The sequence below is a fragment of the Atractosteus spatula genome, chromosome 1 (genome assembly GCF_055471065.1).
Source record: "Atractosteus spatula isolate fAtrSpa1 chromosome 1, fAtrSpa1.hap1, whole genome shotgun sequence".
NCBI classification, from domain to species: Eukaryota; Metazoa; Chordata; class Actinopteri; order Semionotiformes; family Lepisosteidae; genus Atractosteus; species Atractosteus spatula.
Window position 1 is genome coordinate 574832 of NC_142706.1, and position 18422 is coordinate 593253.

The 18422-nt window shown below is 42.4% G+C and overlaps 1 protein-coding gene across 2 annotated transcripts in view; it reads left to right on the top strand.

The window, feature by feature from the left end:
- The window catches only part of lnx1 (ligand of numb-protein X 1), a 47353-nt gene that overhangs the window by 12952 nt on the left and 15979 nt on the right, over positions 1 to 18422 (top strand). For both annotated transcript variants that reach the window (XM_088919316.1, XM_088919325.1), the window contains 2 exons: positions 14403 to 14647; positions 15463 to 15618. In XM_088919316.1, coding sequence (XP_088775442.1) covers positions 14403 to 14647; positions 15463 to 15618 — 401 coding nt within the window. The remainder of the gene's footprint in view (positions 1 to 14402; positions 14648 to 15462; positions 15619 to 18422) is intronic.

Below are 18422 nucleotides of genomic sequence, written 5' to 3' on the forward strand. Positions count from 1 at the left end.
CGCGATCGCAGAAACTGACTTGAATTGTGTCTCTGTTTTTTAATTGGGTCCTGTTCCACACCTGGAACTGGGACACACCCTCTTGTGTGGGTCTGTCTAAGTGCCTCGTTGGCTGCTATCACTTTATTAGAAGACTGGATCGTCAGAAATTCAAATTCTTAATTGTAATCTTGCAAAACTATCCTAAAGAATTTCAGATTTCAGATTCAGTGTTGTATCTTGCAAAGAGAAACATTACGCCAGTTAGGGTGTATTTTTCCCATAGATGTAATGAAATCCCACTGCAGATCTATTGTTGTAAGGCAGGGACTCCTGATAAAAGTTATCTGTGTTTGCTAGTGGTCCAGGCTCCTTTGCTATTCAAACCATTGAATAGTGCTGAAGCTTGCTCTTACCGTTTATTACTTGACATTTAATTTTTTCTAAATGGTCTGCTTGGAACTGCTGTCATAATGCCAAATTTCAACTTTAAGGCATTTCATTTTTTCCAAAGCTAGATCAGAATCATGAAATGTTTGAAATACTTTTAGACTCATCCTGAAAGGATTAATTTGTGGGTCTGCTTAATGAAATTAATGATGAAATTATGATTATGATAGTTGGATTGAAATGGAGTTTAGTGATAAAAGCAATTTATTTTGAAACACATTTGAAGATAAAAACTTGAAATGCTGGTGATGGCTTCATAACCAATTTAATTCAGTCTCCATGAGCATTGACTGTAGGAGAGTATTTGCAGAGATTACAGTTTTGGTCGCTTATATATTTTATTTTATCATTCTCCTTTCTCTCCATATCAAAACCTATTCTTATAAATGAAGTATGAATTTGGGGCACATTAGACATAAATATATATTTGAATTAAATCAGGCGAGGGCAAACCTTTTCACTGTCAAGTTAAGTAATTATCGATGACAATTAAATTATGCATTGATGGGTTCAGAAGGCCTGCTGTAGCCGCTGACAGAAGCAGAAGAGCAATCTCTAGGTTCTGATGGTAGGCAGGAAGGACCATGCAGTACTATAGCATGAACAATCTGCTTTAATGATTTTTTTGTTCTTGTTCCGGTAAGAAATGCAAGTGGCAGCCCTCGAAATAATTAATCTTCAAAGGCGGAGTGTACTGACAAATGATCGGAGAGGAGCCCTCTGAAAATCAAGACATGTCTCTTTCAGACAGAAACTCAGCCTTTCATGCTAGCAGAGCATGTGAGGGAGGAGAACAACACAGCTCTGCAACCTTTCCACAGCCTCCCTGCAAACAGCTGCTCATTCCTGTTCCCCTCACCAGCAGGAATGCCACCGTAGCGAACACAGAAACAACGTGAAGCCAAAGTCACTGATACATCGCAGCATTTTATGTTTTTGATGTACACAACAAAAGGACCAGTGGCGCAAGGTAACGGATTGTTTTAAGACTCAGCATGTACATAACGGCAGAGATCTCTGAAAACCCCAAACAGTCACTGTAGTGTGCAGCCGAAGTGAGTTACTGCTTTTGGACTCTGTTCCCAGATGCTTGTGTTGATGGATGGCTGTTTATTTAGTTTATACTTTTTACTGTGATGCCACACAGAATTGAGAGTAGGGATGACTTTTTCAGACTTACTGTATAATGATTTACTTTTTGTTAAAGAGCAGTTAATTGTGTTGTACTTTGGAAGGGGGTACTTAGGTCCTCATGGATCAGGAGGCAGGTGTTTGTAAGGCACAGTGGCAGATGCAGTGTGCACATTCCTCAGCTTCCCTCATGTCTGTTCTCCTTCCTGAAAAAAGCACGTGTCTCACTCTCTGGCCTCAGTCTTCCTGGGTCCCTCAGGGTGTACAGGTTAACCTTATTGATTGGAGGCTGTATGATGTAGAAAGATGTCTGCTGGGGGTTAAAAGCTGAGACCAACAGAACAATTTCACTTGTTGTTGAATCCAGGATGCGGGGTTTTTATTCATCTGGTCAGAAGGTAGTTAATAATATTCTTGACACCACCCAGCTGGCCCAGTGGTGTGACACTGAGCACTGCTTGGGTCCTGGGTTTTAGTTCTGCCTGGGGATCCTTCTGTTTGGAGTTTGCATGTTCTCCTTGTGTTCACACTGGTTTTCTCCAGATGCTTCAGTTTCCTCCCGCCTTACAAAGACATGTTGGCTGGGTCTGATGTCTCTAACTTGGCCATGTGCAGGTGTGTGTGTGTGCATGTGTGTGTGTCGTGTGTGTATCCCACAATAGACTTGCATACCAACCCGGCAGTGAGTCCAGGCTTTGCTCTGGAATATATCTCTCTGATCTCTTTTATATCTCTTTAGTTTAATTTAAACATTTTAAACATTAATGTATATACATATGATGTATATGTGATGTTTACAATTTTCTGTTGTGACAAAGAAAAGTCAGAACAGAACATGCAAAAATATTTTTATCCCACTCTGGGATACAAGTAATAAATAATCCTTACACTTACTGTATATAAGGCCTTTCTGGACACTCCACTCAAAGTTCTCTACAGGTAATGGGGATCCCCCCACCACCACCAGTGTGTTGCATCACCAGGATGATGCAACAGCAGCCAAAGTGCACCAGTACGCTAGAAACAATATTCAACTTTTGTGTACTGTAGAATCTTGGATAAGTGATTTCAGTATAGTACTAAATAATTAATATGCCATCATCTGTAACACACTCAGCAGAACAATTTTAAAATAATATACCGTAAAATCACTCAAGCAATAAAATGTTTCATTACTTTTAAAGCAGTTTATTATATTATACATTATATGTCCCAGTAAAAGAATGCTATTATTTTGTTAAATAAGAAAAACATTTTCGAATTTTTGGGTGTTACTGCCTTGGTAAACTGAAAACAGGACTCTTTTCAGCCAGCTCACAGAACTTAGAAAGCTATTTCCCCATTCCAGCACCCTTGTCTATGGTCCAGGCTGAGTGCTGCACACTTGACAGCGAGTGTAGAAGGAGAGCGGACAGTGTGCCCTGCTGAATCACTGCCCTGACAAACTGTGATTAAGTGGTGGAGAAAAACCCTGGAAGTCCAATTTCTCAATGGCTGTATGTGCCTTACACTGCAAAGGGAATGAGAGGTCTGGCAGCTCACAGATCAGTCCATTTCAGAACGTCGGGCGTGTCACATTTGGAGGCTTGGTTTGCCTTTCTTAATGCGAAAAGGAAAAATATATGCAGGCATAAAACTCTTGATGTACTGGGTGATTTATGTACTCGACAAGGAACCCTTTTTAGTTCACTGGCTTCTGCATTGGTTATGTATTCCATAAAAGCAACATCTTAGTTATCATATGTAGGATTTACTTAAAGATCTTTTTTTAAGCCATTGTACAGTTCTGTGGGGAAAAAAATAGCTTGTATAGATTCCACTCCAGCAAAACATCAACGATATCGTCTCCTTACCTGGCACCATCCCAACAAAAGCAAAGTTGCACACACTAGTCGTGCTATTGTAATGCAGCTCAGTTTTATACATTTTCTAGAAAAATCTTCCAGGAGCCTTCACAGCGCTTGGTGAGTCCAGCTCGAAGGCAATCAGGTTGCATTTCCACATTGGAAAAAGCAGCGCTCAGAAACCACCTGCATCACCTCGTCCTGCCAGGTGACTGGGCGGGTGAAGGGTTGTGGTCTCTGTAGGTATGGCGAGGTCAGCCAGTGGGGGGATGTATCTTCAGTCTGATCCCAGTCTGATACAGCCTGGAACTGGGGGTCGTGCTGGGTTTTCACACAGCAACACATGTCAGCTTGAGGTATTTCTGGCAAGCATCTTCCTGAAGTTGTCTTTGGTGGCTCTGTCAGGGCTGTCGGCTACAGCAAGCGAAGGGCCACCTCACCCTGGAACAGGGGCCCGGCCTGGCCAGTCAGGTCATACAGCTGTCAACTGGGATAGAAACATGGCAATTAGTCAGGCCAGGGATAACTTTTCACTGTGTCTCGGTAAATAAACGCTCCAAGATCACTTCAACAAGATTAGTATTCAGATAGGAGAATTTCAGGATTTGTAAAGTTATGCGATTTACTTTCTTTAAGCAGATCATAAAACGGGTCATCCTGATACCTTAAAAATCTAGACACACACCAGCTTTTATCAATTACACTATGAAGTTTTGACAGATCAATATTTTTTATTTGTGTATCATAAGTCTTGGACAGGAGTTTGTGTAGTTATGTTGTTTGTTAAATGGTGAGGATTGGTCACAGCTTCAGTGTAAAAATGTCCCAGTCAGAAGAGACCCAAACACCTTGGGGCAACAATTTGGCCCAGTGGCTGATCTCACTGACCCACCCCTTGTCAGATGACTAACACCCACACACTCAGGATACCCGTCTCTGACCTGGCCTGCCTGCGGGGTCACACATCACAGTGCCAAACATCACGCTGCTGGGTAAAAAAACACCCTGCAGACATTTTTAAACTTCCCCAGAAATTATTTTTTAATGAACAAGCAAAAAATTAGGATTAAAAAGAGAAGACTCTTCATCTGAAGCTCTTTTACAGTTCCCTTGAGGTTATGAACACAGCCTAATTGTTAAGCATTATTTTTAAAGATGTTGAATTAGTTTAATGAGAAAGGTTTGGCGTCCCTTTCTCCTGAAACATAATTGCAGAAATAACACCCTCTGAATATTAGTGAAGCGTATACAGTATGCATCCAGCATAAATAATATTTTGATTAAAAATACATTTATGCATAAATAAGTGCCATAGTTTGGAGGCTGTTAGGTTCAGTGCTTTGCTTTCCAATTTCACAAAACACCACCAAGACAAACCACTGAGACACCCTTGGTGAACTAGAGTGGCATTGTTAGTGCTGCACTTCCCCTGGCCCAGGTGTACATACCACTGTGCTGTAGTACTGTATTCTTAAATTTCTGTTCTGGGTGTGTCGTGTTTCGAGGTGGAGAGCTGTTTGAAACAAACTGCCTATGATTCTCACTGGCTACGCAGGTTTGGAACTAATACACTACCAGCACTTGAGGGGAGTGGGATTAAAACAGCATTGAAAGGAAGCCACATCCCTCTGGGCTAGATTGCCTTGGCTCCCTGTTCGCAGTCAGACTGAGCTCTGCTTCATTAACAGTCCTTTTACTACCCATTGTCCTCTGACCAACAGTGACGTTGTCTTTCTTTGTCAAAGTGTCAGCCGGCTGACAGGCCAGTTTGTAAAGGGCTTCCAGAGTCCTTCTACACACAGCTGCAGGGCTTATTCTCCCTCCTGCACAGCCCAACCACCTTAATAATCAACTGTATTTCCTGGTAGAATTACTACAGGCTACGTGATTAACCGTGATTTTGCAAGCTACTTGCTTTTTGTGTTTTTCCAGAGAGTTTCAAACAATGGACTGTATAAAGCAAAACTTTACGTTGATAAAATACCATCCTTTTCTGTCATTACAGGGAAGGGCTGTGGTTTTATTTTCCACTCAGACAGCTGTGCTCGTCTGGCCCAACAGGTTTGTCCTGCGCACTCTGTGTGCGTGCTGTGTTCCAGCGGGTTACAGGCAGCAACAATTCGACGGTCAGACTGTTTCCCTGTCTAATCGTAAACCATCATCATCCGGTAAAAATATTTACACAAACCATGTTTTTAGACAAAATCATATAGAATGTCAGATAATGCTCTGATTAAAGACCTATGGAAAGCTGCAGAAGCATTAAAACAAAGGACATAAGTCACATGGTTCTGATTCCATGTTGGAGTTTTCATTTTTCAAAAGATTTTTGCACAGGTGTGAAAATAAGAACATACATGTAAGAAAGGCTACGATCGAGAGGAGGGTGTTCAGCCTGTCAGTTTGGTAGTTAGTAGCTAATTGATCCACCAATTCCAGCTGTTTTTTTAAAGAATCAGGGTATCGGCTTCAGCAATATAGTTGGGCAGCTTGTTCCACACTCCTACACCCTTAGGCCATGACGTTTATGTTATTTATTATCAACAAAGCAATTCCTTGCTTTTGCACTGTGATCTGATCCAGAGATTCTGCAGGTGTGGGTGATAAATGATAAAGTATGAACAATGTATGGTTTCTAACAGTCATTAGAGCATTTCCTCAGTGATCTTGGAAATTATTTAAATGACTGTGGTGCAGAAGATAATTTAAAGATATATAAAATATGAATGTAAAATACATGTTCTAAACAGTCTGTCTCATAAATTTTCATGATTTCTTTTTGGTCTCACAACAACACTAATAAAAGCCTTTCAGCTGTAATCTTGCTGTGCTTGCTAAGCATACCCATACCTTACTATAAGGGTATATTGTGATTTTCATTGTCAGGACCTTCCTGGCGAAAGGCTGCAGTATTCTTTCAGTTTCAAGTTTTCAGACATTAAGCAAAAACACCACTAAGCTCTGTTGTGGTGAATTCTGATATCCAGGCTCTCTAAAAGAGATTCCCGTGCTGACGCCATGCCTCAAAGCTGAGTTTAGTGAAAGTGTTGGTTTGAGATTGGGATGTGATTAAGCAGATGGGTTTTTGCTGCGGTTGTTTGTATTGTTAGTGCTTGGCGATAGGGACCGTTTTCCCTGCAAAGTACAAGCTTGTCAAAGAGAGAAGACAAGGGTCACGCACAGGTCAGAAATCCTGCTGTTACCAAACTGCCAAGCACTTCCTCACAATGTACAACAGCACCACTGAGCGCTCAGCAACCTCTGGAACAATAAGGGATTGACGAGTCTCTGAGTGATCTGGATTTACAACTTCACACATACCATAGATCCTTGTGTACAGGAAGAAAGCACATCAAATTCGGAATATTTTAATTTGCCCTTTTAAACAACAGATAATTTGTCCAACAAAACAATGCAAAAATATTTTAAAAACCTGTTTCAAACAATGTTATCCATTAGACTGCATCTTTAAACTTTAACAGTCATACTTTGCATCCAAGAATTACACATCTACACGGTGGGAAAAGATGGGCATCAGGCTCAGATTAATTTCCAGACAGTTTTTTGTGTCTTTCAATGTAAAATGCCAGTTATTGTGCAGCCAGGAATCAGGAGCTGAGAGCGGCCTCTTTATAGTATACAGCAAGATTTAGGGTCTTTTACAGGACTCGGATAAAAATAGAAAAAGGGGTTCCGATTACATTGCTAACCCTCAATTTACAGGACCTGTTGTTCTCACAAACAGCAGAAATATAGTAACGTGTGCATGGTAACTGTGTAGCTTGTAAAGAAGTGACTCAAAGATCTTGTGTAGATTTTCTGTAGACTGCCGAGCTGAAACTTGAAACTTGAGCACAAGCGTGTTGTCCAAGTAATGTTGAAATGGGCTATGTTTTCTGTCAAAGTAAAAACAACACAGAGAAAACATTAAAAGATATGTCTCGGATTTGTAAATATAACAGTTTTAAACATAAGTTTGATCCATAATTGCTTTTTAGGTCAGTTAAAAATTACTGGAAATTCTTTTTTGTGCATACATGACAGGATTTAATCCTTAAAATATCAAATTATATCCAAGCAACCTGTGTGAATCTTGAAAAATGTCATTTTTATATGCAAAAGGATTTTTAAATTTAGAATAGCAGTTTTGCTCGTCCTACTTTTCACAACTGACAGATTATTCACTAATGTGGCATTTCATTTTTTAAAATGCATGACTTTGGGAGACAGTCTAAAAGCCTTTTCATGTGCTGTTTAGTCTATTCCTTTGGCCTAAAAAATATGACATCTCCTTTCAAAATATTAATCTTTAGGATAGCCTTTAAAAACAGTATGAAATTAATTGTATTCTAGTGCTGAAGGTTGCTCATAATCAGAACTGGGTGAATTTTGCAGGATTAGACATCTGTGCACTGAACACTGATTTGCAGAAGGGCAACACAAAGGATTTGTAACATAGATGTCTGGAGTGAGTCTTTAGACACATTCAGGCCTGAGTGCTGCAATGTGAAAGCCTAACAGATGTCCATGTGATTCTGGGCCTCTTTGTGAATCTCTAGACCAACTGGTTTCCCTTTCCGTACTTTTATTTGCAGTTCCTGTAGCCCGTTGTTGCTGCACAGCCCCAAAGCCTGGATACTGAGGCGTTTTGGAAGCCATTTTCTCGAGACTCATACTTCCCTTCCTCCGTCAGAGAGGTGATTTATATTATGCTCATCCTGGCTCCCATCATCTAGGAAAATGCAACAGTTGAAAGCACATTCTTCATCAGGGAAGAGAAACAGAACAACATACACTTACCTTATAATAATAATAATAATAATAATAATTGCTTACACTTATATAGCGCTTTTCTGGACACTCCACTCAAAGCACTTTACAGGTAATGGGGACTCCCCTCCACCACCACCAATGTGCAGCCCCACCTGGATGATGCGACGGCAGCTTTAGTGCGCCAGAACGCTCACCACACACCAGCTCACAGTGGGGAGGAGAGCAGAGTAATGAAGCCAATTCATAGAAAGGGATTGTTAGGAGGCCATGATTGATAAAGGCCGATGGGAAATTTGGCCAGGACGCCGGGGTTACACCCCTACTCTTTTCGAAAAACACCCTGGGATTTTTAATGACCACAGAGAGTCAGGACCTCGGTTTTACGTCTCATCCAAAGGATGGCGCCTGTTTACAGTATAGTGTCCCCGTCACTACAATGGGGCATTAGGACCCACATGAGCCGCAGGGTGAGCGCCCCCTGCTGGCCCCACTAACACCTCTTCCAGCAGCAACCTTAGTTTTTCCGAGGAGGTCTTCCATCCAGGTACTGACCAGGCTCACACCTGCTGAGCTTCAGTGGGTTGCCAGTTGTGAGTTGCAGGGTGATATGGCTGCTGGCATATGTATCTGTTGCATAACTTCTGTCAAGCGGCACGGCGCTGTGATGAGCAGCTCTGCTGTCTCAAACCTTCAGGGCTTTTTGCTTGAATCTGGCCTGGGGCACCTGTGCTCACTGATTGTCCACTGGGAATCGACAGAGGCTCCGGTCTCCTCCTGGGAGGTGACTCTGAACCGCGCCCGTGAGGAAGCCCACTGACCTCTCCTCTTCATTGTCTGACCGCGAGCCGAGAGGCTGGGGGGGCTGCTCTCCCCTCTGTTTGGATCACAGGGACAGATTGAGTCTCAGGACTGTGGAAACCTTTTTGCTAGATCTTTCAATAGCACTCAATAGATCTTTCTGTTGTCCCTAGAGCTATAGTGTCCAAACGTACTTGTTGGGCTCCAGAATTGATGAGTAACATGATGAGGTCTGCTAGTCCAATCACTACCAGTTCAGCTAACATTACTTGCCTTTCGTTATGAATTTGTTGACTTTGTGTTATTTATTGCAAAGATCACGTTAATTGCGATGATTAGGTGCAGCCTCAGTATAGTGTGACAAAGCACATGGTAGGAACTGGGGCATTTCTGCTGTAGCTTCGGGGTGTGTGAGCCTCTGCCATTCTCTGGAGCTCCTGGGCTTTTTATCTTGAATAATCTGGGAGCCACAGGAAATCAAAATCCCTCTCTCACAGGAAACTCGCTTTGGCCAGGAAATATCTTCCACCTTCGAACAGAAAGATTTACAGTGCTGTTCCAAGTCACGGCTTTCCACAGGTAGATGAGGCTGACCTACTGTTTATCCAAACACATTCCAAAATACAGTCTTTAGTGCGATGGGGCATGGCGCCTTGTAATGTCTGAAGACATGAAGACTTGAGATGTGGTGACACAGCTGCCTCACCTGTCTGCTGTATTTCATCCTCAGTGGCAACAGTGTTGTTTTTGGCTGATTGTACGTTTGCATATATTTTATAGTCAGAAACACACACCGTATTTGGGTTAGGAATGATAATCCACTCATCTACAAGAGGATTTGAAATTCTCAGGGGCATTAATGAGTTTGTGGTCAGGTTTATTTTGGGCTTTAGATTACAGAGTTCCACCAGAAAAGCAGTGTTTTGTCTTATTATACACATTTCCTTCAAATCTCGTTAGTTATTACTAACCACGACTCTGCTCATGCTATCAATAGACCAAGAGCAGCATGCATATGAGCAGTGACACGACTGAGGCCCTTATAACAATGGTTTGAAAACAAAAGCACATTTATGTGTATGAAATAGTTCCTTTTTGGAAATGCAGCTTTGCACATGTTGAAGTTGCTACACTAATTAAGTTTTTCCCAACCTTCTCTTGCTCTGCCCTGCGTGACTGGAGATGTTGATTGTGCGTTTTCAGGAAGAGAGTGCTTAATGAATGCTTGCTGGCTTCAAAGACAGTAAAACTCCTTGTCTTAAAGGCATGCATCAAAGTATGTGAAAAAGAGGCTGTAATTTCCTTCATCTTAATGACCTGTAGTTTGTACTGTAGCTCATCTCCTTTTAGCTCTCCGATGGACAGCCAGATAAGTATGATGACAAGTCACCTCCTTCTCAATACATGTTTGGCTGTAAAAGAGGTTCCAGTTCAGGTCTGTCACAAAACATGAACCAGCTCTCTTTCACGTGTGAAAAACAGAAAGTATGCAGTATAAGTGAAACTCTCTGATTTTATTGTAGGGATTTGAACGGAACTGATGATACAACAACCCGCACATTCAGGGCAGCTCCTGCAGAATAACACTGTCAGTCTGGCACTAGAACATTATAACCTTGGGCCCACAAGAAAGTCTTTATCTAGTTACTTTATTAGTTACTGAGTTATTTGACTGAAACTTTTGTCCAAAACAATTTACATTTGTAGTCACGCGGGTCATTTTAGTGCAGCAGCATGAAGCACATTGCAATGGCGGCAACAGCAGTGTCTCACCTGGGACTCAAACCCGCAGCCTTGCAGTTAAGAGCCCAGCCCTGAACACTGCCCTTAAAACGTGTACCTTGTTTTATAAATATGCAATTTGTTAAGTTGTTTTTCCAACAAAACATAAGAGAGGCATGGCAACATTTTCAAGAGGAGTGATTAAGTTAAGCATTGTAGGCAGCTGAGAGGCTAAGCAGTTTGCTCTGCCTTTATCTTGTAAGGCAAGATGAATTTAATTAACATTATCCAAAGCTTTTAAGACAGGATTAGGTAGCTGCACTATTGTAGCACTATGAATGGTTTAGGTAACAATGACCAGTACATATATCAATTCAAGTGAAGTTTACTGTACTTTATATATAGTCTATACATAAGGAGATAATAAATCACCAATTAGCATTAATGTACTACATTTTACAAACGTGTTATATCCTCACCAATTTCCTCTAATAGATTTCAATTTCTTTGAGTTATTTAGATGCAGGTTAAAAAAGCCATCTATAGATTTTATAGTTACCTTTTAGAAGGGTAAGTATATACAGTAGTTGTGAGAAAATGTGTGTAATGTTCATTTTAACAATATGCAAAACCCTGTTACAGAATATGAAAAAACAGCAACAAATGATAAATGTAAAGAAAATTAAAGAAATACATTAAGAATTGAAAATGTTATTGCAGTACTAATTCCTGAACTGTTTCTTTCACATTAAAGAGAACTGTTGGACAAGAATTTTAAACTCTTGATAAAATAAGCATTTCCTTCTAAAAATAATATCTTGCCTGTCTATGACTGAAGTTGAGATTTTCCCTCATTCTGAATTTCCTGGGCTTCCATGACCAGGAAGGGCTTATACCCCTTCAGCACAGCCGAGCACGCCGACCCTAGTTTTCCCTCTGATTTGCAGTATATCTGGGCAGTGTCAGCTCAGGCCGAGAACCACAGCTCGAGAGATAATCCTCTCAAGACGTTTATTGTCCCCTGCTGAGAACAGTCACAACTGTTGGTTTATTTTGTAATTGAGAACTGATCTTTAATTCTGGTAAAGAAATAGACAACTTTATATGAAAGCAGATTCCCCTTCCTTAATCTGCAGAGGTTACATCAGGTACAAGATATCCTGAGATTCCCTGTTATGCATGCAATGCCTTATCACGCAGGAGTGCTAGTAACTGACAAATGTAAAATAATAAAAATAATATATAACCTGGTGCACTGGGATAATAAATAATCTATGTGTCTTGTGGTAGCCTTCTTAAATCTACTGTAGTGCACAATCCCACTGGTGATACTCCGATGGTCCTGGATTCAGTGTTTTCCTGGTTCGGGCATTGTGTGTGAAGGGGTGTGAAGGGGTACAAGCAGCACTGTCCACCGTCAGCCCCAGGGCTGGGGAGTCAGGGTCCCTCTGGTCGAGAGCTAAACGTGGGTGGATGCCCATGTGAACCCCACTGCCCTCACCTCGGGGCTCCAGATATCTGCTTTCTTTTCATTTTGAATAATAACAGAACCAATAACCAGAGCAGCCCCAGCAGTCACAGAGCCTGGACCGGCCCTAGCTTCAATGAGGCAGTGTAAGAGTCTTCAGAGCGTCAGTCAGAATTGTGTGATTCCAAGCAGAATAAATATCAGTCTTGTTGCGACGTGGTAAGGGCGTAGCTACAGTACTGAATACACAATAGTGTTCTAACAGCTAGGTGTGCTGGAGTACATACAGCTGTAAAATCAATGTGTGATAAGAAAAAAATGAAAAAAGAGGATTACAGGTGAATATTTTTGAAGGATTTTTTTCATCTTCTCTACAGTTTAAATCATAAATGACCTAACTACCCGGTGATACATTTGTTTATAAAAGTATCATTTTTTACTGTTTTTTAATAAGAATCAACAACATCCCTTATTTAACCAGTTCAATCAGCTGAGAACAGATTTGAAATTCAGCCTCAACCTTCCAGAGATGCGATTGACCCTGAACTGCTGAAATCTCATGTCTGCCATTAGTGTAAATATTGTAGATTGGTAATGCATCTGAATATGTAGCACTTTATGTGAAACAGTGATTGTGTGAAAATAAGCCATGATCTGCAGAAACTCCACTTCAGCTGCTAGATGAATTATTAAAGATGCTGACCTTCACTGCAGAAGCTTGAAAGGTTTGCATCCCACAGAGCAGCTCTCTTCGTGGCAGTGGTGACGCTTTATCTGGTTCTTTGAAATGTTTGGCTTAACACATTAAACCACCTTGCAGACATTATTCTCTGTCCTGATCAGAAAAGAACGCAGTTAGACTGCAAAATGTAATTTCAGTCTTTCAGGTTGTTAGTTTCTATGTGGTTCAAATTCTATTTGCAACATGAGGATTCTCCTTTACCAAAATGAAGAGAGGTGAGGTGAGGTACAGCAAACGCAGAGTGAGTGTTTGTGATGCTGTGCTGCTGTAGGCCAGTCAGAGTGCGAAGCGTCACTCCAACTCTCCGTGTGATATTCCTCATATCACATGCAGTGGTGATGGTTTCCTTCAAACCACAGGTCTAGTATACTTAACAACAGCAGGTCTAACAGTAGAAATGTTGTTTCTCTGCTGCTGCTTGACAGTAGCAGTGCTAACCACAGAAAGTACAGCTCTCAATAAATAAAATAACTCTTGGGATAGCATTAGCATCAAAACACCTTGATGGGCTGTATTGTCTACACAGATACATGCTAAAGAGGGAGTGCATTTACACAGACAATGGCGTGTGCTGTTGTCAACATTGCAGGGGGTTAAGTAGGTGGGACAAGTTGTTGCTCCATACAAACCAGTAGTTTGGTTTTGCGTGTGTGTTGGTTCAGTTCTTTTGTGTCTGCTCCCATCGCCCTCAGCAGTGCCTCTTCTGTTCAGTGGTGAATTTCATTCATTATTTGTAACAATACATCTATGTTGTATGTCAGGCTAGGGCAGTGAACGGCAGAAAGCTGACACCCTGAAGGGGTGGAACCGAATGAAATGGGATTAAAAAGCCAACAAACACGGATCAGTGGTTCAGTTTCATTATGTCCAAGAGCTGCGGCTGAAAGGTCATGACCTTTCAACTACTGCTTGACTGACAGCTTAGTGTACACACTGAGAGCACTTTTGACCTGGGAATACAGGATTCAATTAAACTAGGAAAGGTTCTGATCACTGCTGTAGCAAAGTGTTTCACCTAAATGATATCCCACTCTGATAAAATTGTGAGCATCCCATTGAGTTTCTGATGTTTTTTGGCCAGGGCCATTTGCGCTTAAGTACTTTTGATATTTGATATTGAATAATGTGTTCAGTTTAGAAAACGTGAGATAATTTCCCTCCACTAGGTTTCCTGAACCAGACTGTGGAAATATTGATATTCAGCAAAGGGTAGCACGACGTCTGTTTCTTATTTCAAAGTACGTGTTCAAGTTCTCAGAGTTATGTTAATAACAGTTTTCTAAATGGGCCGTGACGCCTGAGTTGCATGTGGAAAAACACAAGCCTGCAGGAGGAGGAGAGCGGTCCGGGAGCCACTGTTTGTTCAGTTTATTGCTAATGACAAAGACAGCGCCCACTCTGAGCTGAGCCTGAATCACCCTGATCACTTGTGACATTCCTGCTCCTGCTCCAGCTGGAATGTGCAGATGGCCACCATGCACTTCTCTGTCCTCAGGTGTAAGGGCGCGTCGCACTATGGCCTCTCGGCCGACAGGAAGAGACGCTCTCAGGAAGGCGACGGCACCGACAGCACGGCTGAGCTCACCGTGGCCGCGGTGCCTTCGGAGGCGCCCGGCTCTGCCGCTGTGGCCTTGCTCTCCGATGACCCGGGGCTCGTGAACCCTGCCTTCGACCCCAGCGCGGAGGACAGCCAGACTGGGAGCAGCACGAGTCTCGCTGCAAGAAACAACACCAAAAAACGTGGGTGATGAAAAAACACACCTCCTCAGCCCTGGTCACGACTGATAATGGCGCTATGCCACATATCCTGAGCCCCAGTTCTTCTTAACGTCAACCAGTTCTTTCTGTGCCACATGTTTAGAAAGACTTTCTTCCTGTGCCGGGGATCTTGATGACCTTCGGCAAACCTTGTCCGTCTAGATAATGTGATCCCAACTTTAACCTGGGTTGAATCCTCCCTTTCCTTACTCCCATATAGCTTAGACAAAGCTGCATGGGCTTCTGTAACTTTAAAAATTTGAATTTGTCAAACCAGTACTCCAAATTTATTACACCAATTTACATCTTTGGAATATCCTAAAATGATTTGGATGTGCAATGCTGAAAAAACTAAAAAATATATGATTTGGATTGCTATCCTTGGTCAAAGTGGGACTGCTGCCCTGTTTGTGGTAATGTGGCATGTTAATAATTGATCAATTGCAGGTTTTCAAAGCCCTGTGGAAATAATATTAGAATAGATGTGTTGCAGGGGCATGAATGCTTCTCTGTATGGGTTTATTGAAGTTAAAGTGCCATTCCCTCATCTCACAGCTACTATACAGCTGAAGTTTTCAATCTGATTTTAAAGAGGACAGCAGGTCTGGAAATCTCGGAGAGGTGAAATGCTGTAATCCAGAAATGCACAGGAAGCCCTCCTTTTCATTTTCCCTAGTGGCCATGAGGAGTAGGCAGGAGCAGTCTGAAGTAGGAAAGCATCCCAGACAAGTCCAGACATGATCCACAGGGTAGAGCCCAGGCTAAGACATCTTTCTGCCCATCTTCTCTCTCCACAGTCCGAAATTTTGACCGCACATCTGTCAGGAGCAGGTCCTTTAAACGCCTGAACAGGGCTTTCAGCGTCCTCAGGAGAACGAAAAGTGGGAATGCGGTTGTCAACGAGACTGTGGAGGAGCGTGACAACTTGAGGAACTCCCATGTTCCCCGGGAAGGTAAGAACTCTGTGTGCCTGTCTGCTGTGACAGAGAGGAGCCTGTGGGCAGCGTATACTGTATCTCTTTGTTCACAGTTTCTTTATGAAAATAAGACCTTATGTGTCAGTCAGGAATGATCTGTTTTGATGCAAGACTAAACATTGATAATAATAAAAAGCTTTATGTTCTTCTTATTTGACCTGAACTCTGTGTCACAATGGGTCACAAACGCTTTTAAACTCTCTCATGAGAGGGGCATGAATTCCTTATTTTTTTAAAAGATTTGTGCTTAGATCTAGATTGAAACCGTTTAAATCAAATGTTTGTGTAAGCAGAGGTTCACTATGATTTTTACAAGAAGCACACAGCTTTCTGTTTCCTTGAGAGTTAAAAATGTTGCTAAACTTGCAGATTTACAACAGGGTGTCTGCAAGACCTTTCTGTCCCTTCAGGAAAAGAACACATCTTGTTGTGTTACAATAATTACATTATATTAGGCTTTTTATTTACCCATCCATATATCATAAAAGTGTAAATCATGGTTTCCTCCCTGTGCAATGAATCCTTTGTAACGATTTTTTCTGTTTTCTACAGTTTATCTCAGGATTATCATATTTCTCTTCTCTGATAGAGGTATTTTTTCTGCATGTCAATGAAAAGAGATTCCCTGTGGAAAAACATCTTTACTGCTGAGCTATACATTTTTTGTTACTAAATTGTATTATTTTTCTCACATTATTTTTTAACTCCACCAGTGAAATAGTTCTACACAGCTTGTGGGCAAAATGTTTTTATGATTGGAAAAAGGACTGATTTTTGGGAGTGGAATGCTAAATCTTTTTTTGAGAAAAAGAGTAGGTGGGATGAGGGGAGACAGTATTCTGTGAATTCTGCAAAGCTGCTGTTGAAGCATGGCCTGACATTTGGACTACAGCTGTATCCTCAGAAATCCAGTCAGAATATCCCATGCAGAATCTTAGGAAAAGCCATGCTCTCCACCCTGACATCGTGCCTTGGAGGTCTGGGTGCCATTCTGAACCACAGTAACCCCTGATGTTAGTTCAGCATGTGATCAATAAATCATTGAAACAGAAATTGCTCTAGCCTTCAGATCCCCAGATCCCATATACCATCATGTTGGACACCTCAATTCCAGAAAGAAAGAACATGGCGCAGCCACAGGATTTGTGTACATGATTTAGATCATTCATACCTTTGGCATTTAATACATTTCCCATTTGGGGCCTTGTACAGAAAGTTACAACTGCTGTCCAGTCCAAGGCGTTTTTGGAGGCATGTTTTACCATTTTCCAGGAGAATACTGATTTATTTTTTGTGGGAGCTGTACCAGTTGTATGGATCATAATGTTCTGAGAAAGCAAACAAGCCTGAGGCTGAGGAGGAAGAGAACAGCAAGGTGAAATGTTGAGGTACGACAGCGTTGCGCTGCACACTGTACAGGGTGGAAAAATCTGACTAGGATTTCAGACAGAGGCGCCCGAATCAGGTGGTTCCTGTAAGACTGAAGGGATCTTGCCTGTGATTTATTGGAAGTGGCTCAGCTGACTTGGCAGGAAGGACTGCAGCGCACAAAAGAAAGCGTCCAAGTCTGAGACAGCAGCAGGTGGGGTAGCCAGGCCAGTGTCTGGCACACAATCGGGCTGCCTTTCACGCCTGCTGTTTCTCTCTGTGATGTCCTGTGATCGGACTTTATCCCGATCTTTCAATAACCTCACCCCAGAAGAGCTCTGACTTATTGTGTAGAAAATGTGGGAGGCATTCTTCTGGAACTTTTGGGAAAAAGAAGCTTTCTAGGAATTTGGCTAAGAGCAAAGAGCCCCAGTAATACCGTGTGCTTTTTGTTTTCTAACCTTTGTTCAAAGCATTGGGGTGTCTGTGGAAGTCTGTGACTGAGTGCTGTGGAAGAAGCTGGACACAAAGAAGGAAGCTGTTGACTCTGGAAATTATCCAAATGGCAACGACAGGGGGAGGAGACACATAGCTGCAGGTTCTCCGAATCTGAGGCGTAAAGTGATCTGGGAGACATGCACAGCTAAGAACAATAAGGGACGTCTCTTCATGGAGTGCATCATCTGTAACACTCTTTCACGTTCCAGTAATTTGTAGATGTGAAAAAACATCCTAGTTTCCTCTCAGAAGTCCCTGACATGGCCTGTGTCTGGAAGCAGATGCATCTTCCCAAGCTTCATCACTAGTGCTGCCAGCTCTCCGGAATGATGCCCTGGACCCTGGGATCTGTTTCGTTCAGGCCTGGCTGCTGCTTGTCGGCCTTTGGGAGTAACAGCTTCACAGTGGTCTCAGCCAAGCAGCTGGAGGAAGTGAGAGGCGAGCTGGCGTTGCTGGAGGAATTTAATTTTTTCCAGAGTCCTGGTCTCATAGTAAAATAACTCCCAGACCCCACATAAGACCCAGCAGCCTCCATGCTTGCAAGTCTCGCTCCTTGCTATGATTAGGCCCTCTGTGCCAAACACACAGTGATGTTCCCCCGGAGACGCTCCGAGTCGGGAAAGGAAGAACTATGGGGATGAAGGCTCGCTGGCCCTGCCAGACCCGACCCGTTCCCTGGTACTGCACTGGTGCCACAGCTGCTTGCTGGTGTGAGACGTGCTGCTCTGCTCTGCCCTAGTCCATGGGCTCAGAGCCACTGGACAGTGGCAAACTGGCAAACCTCCCTGTGCCAAAAGACCGGACGCTGTGCCGCAGAGATCTCCACCATCTGGGTTTCTCGGAGGGTGAAGCCACTTCTGTAACAGGCTCTTGTCCTCTGACCCCTGGTACTCTGGGCTGGCTGGGCTCTGGTG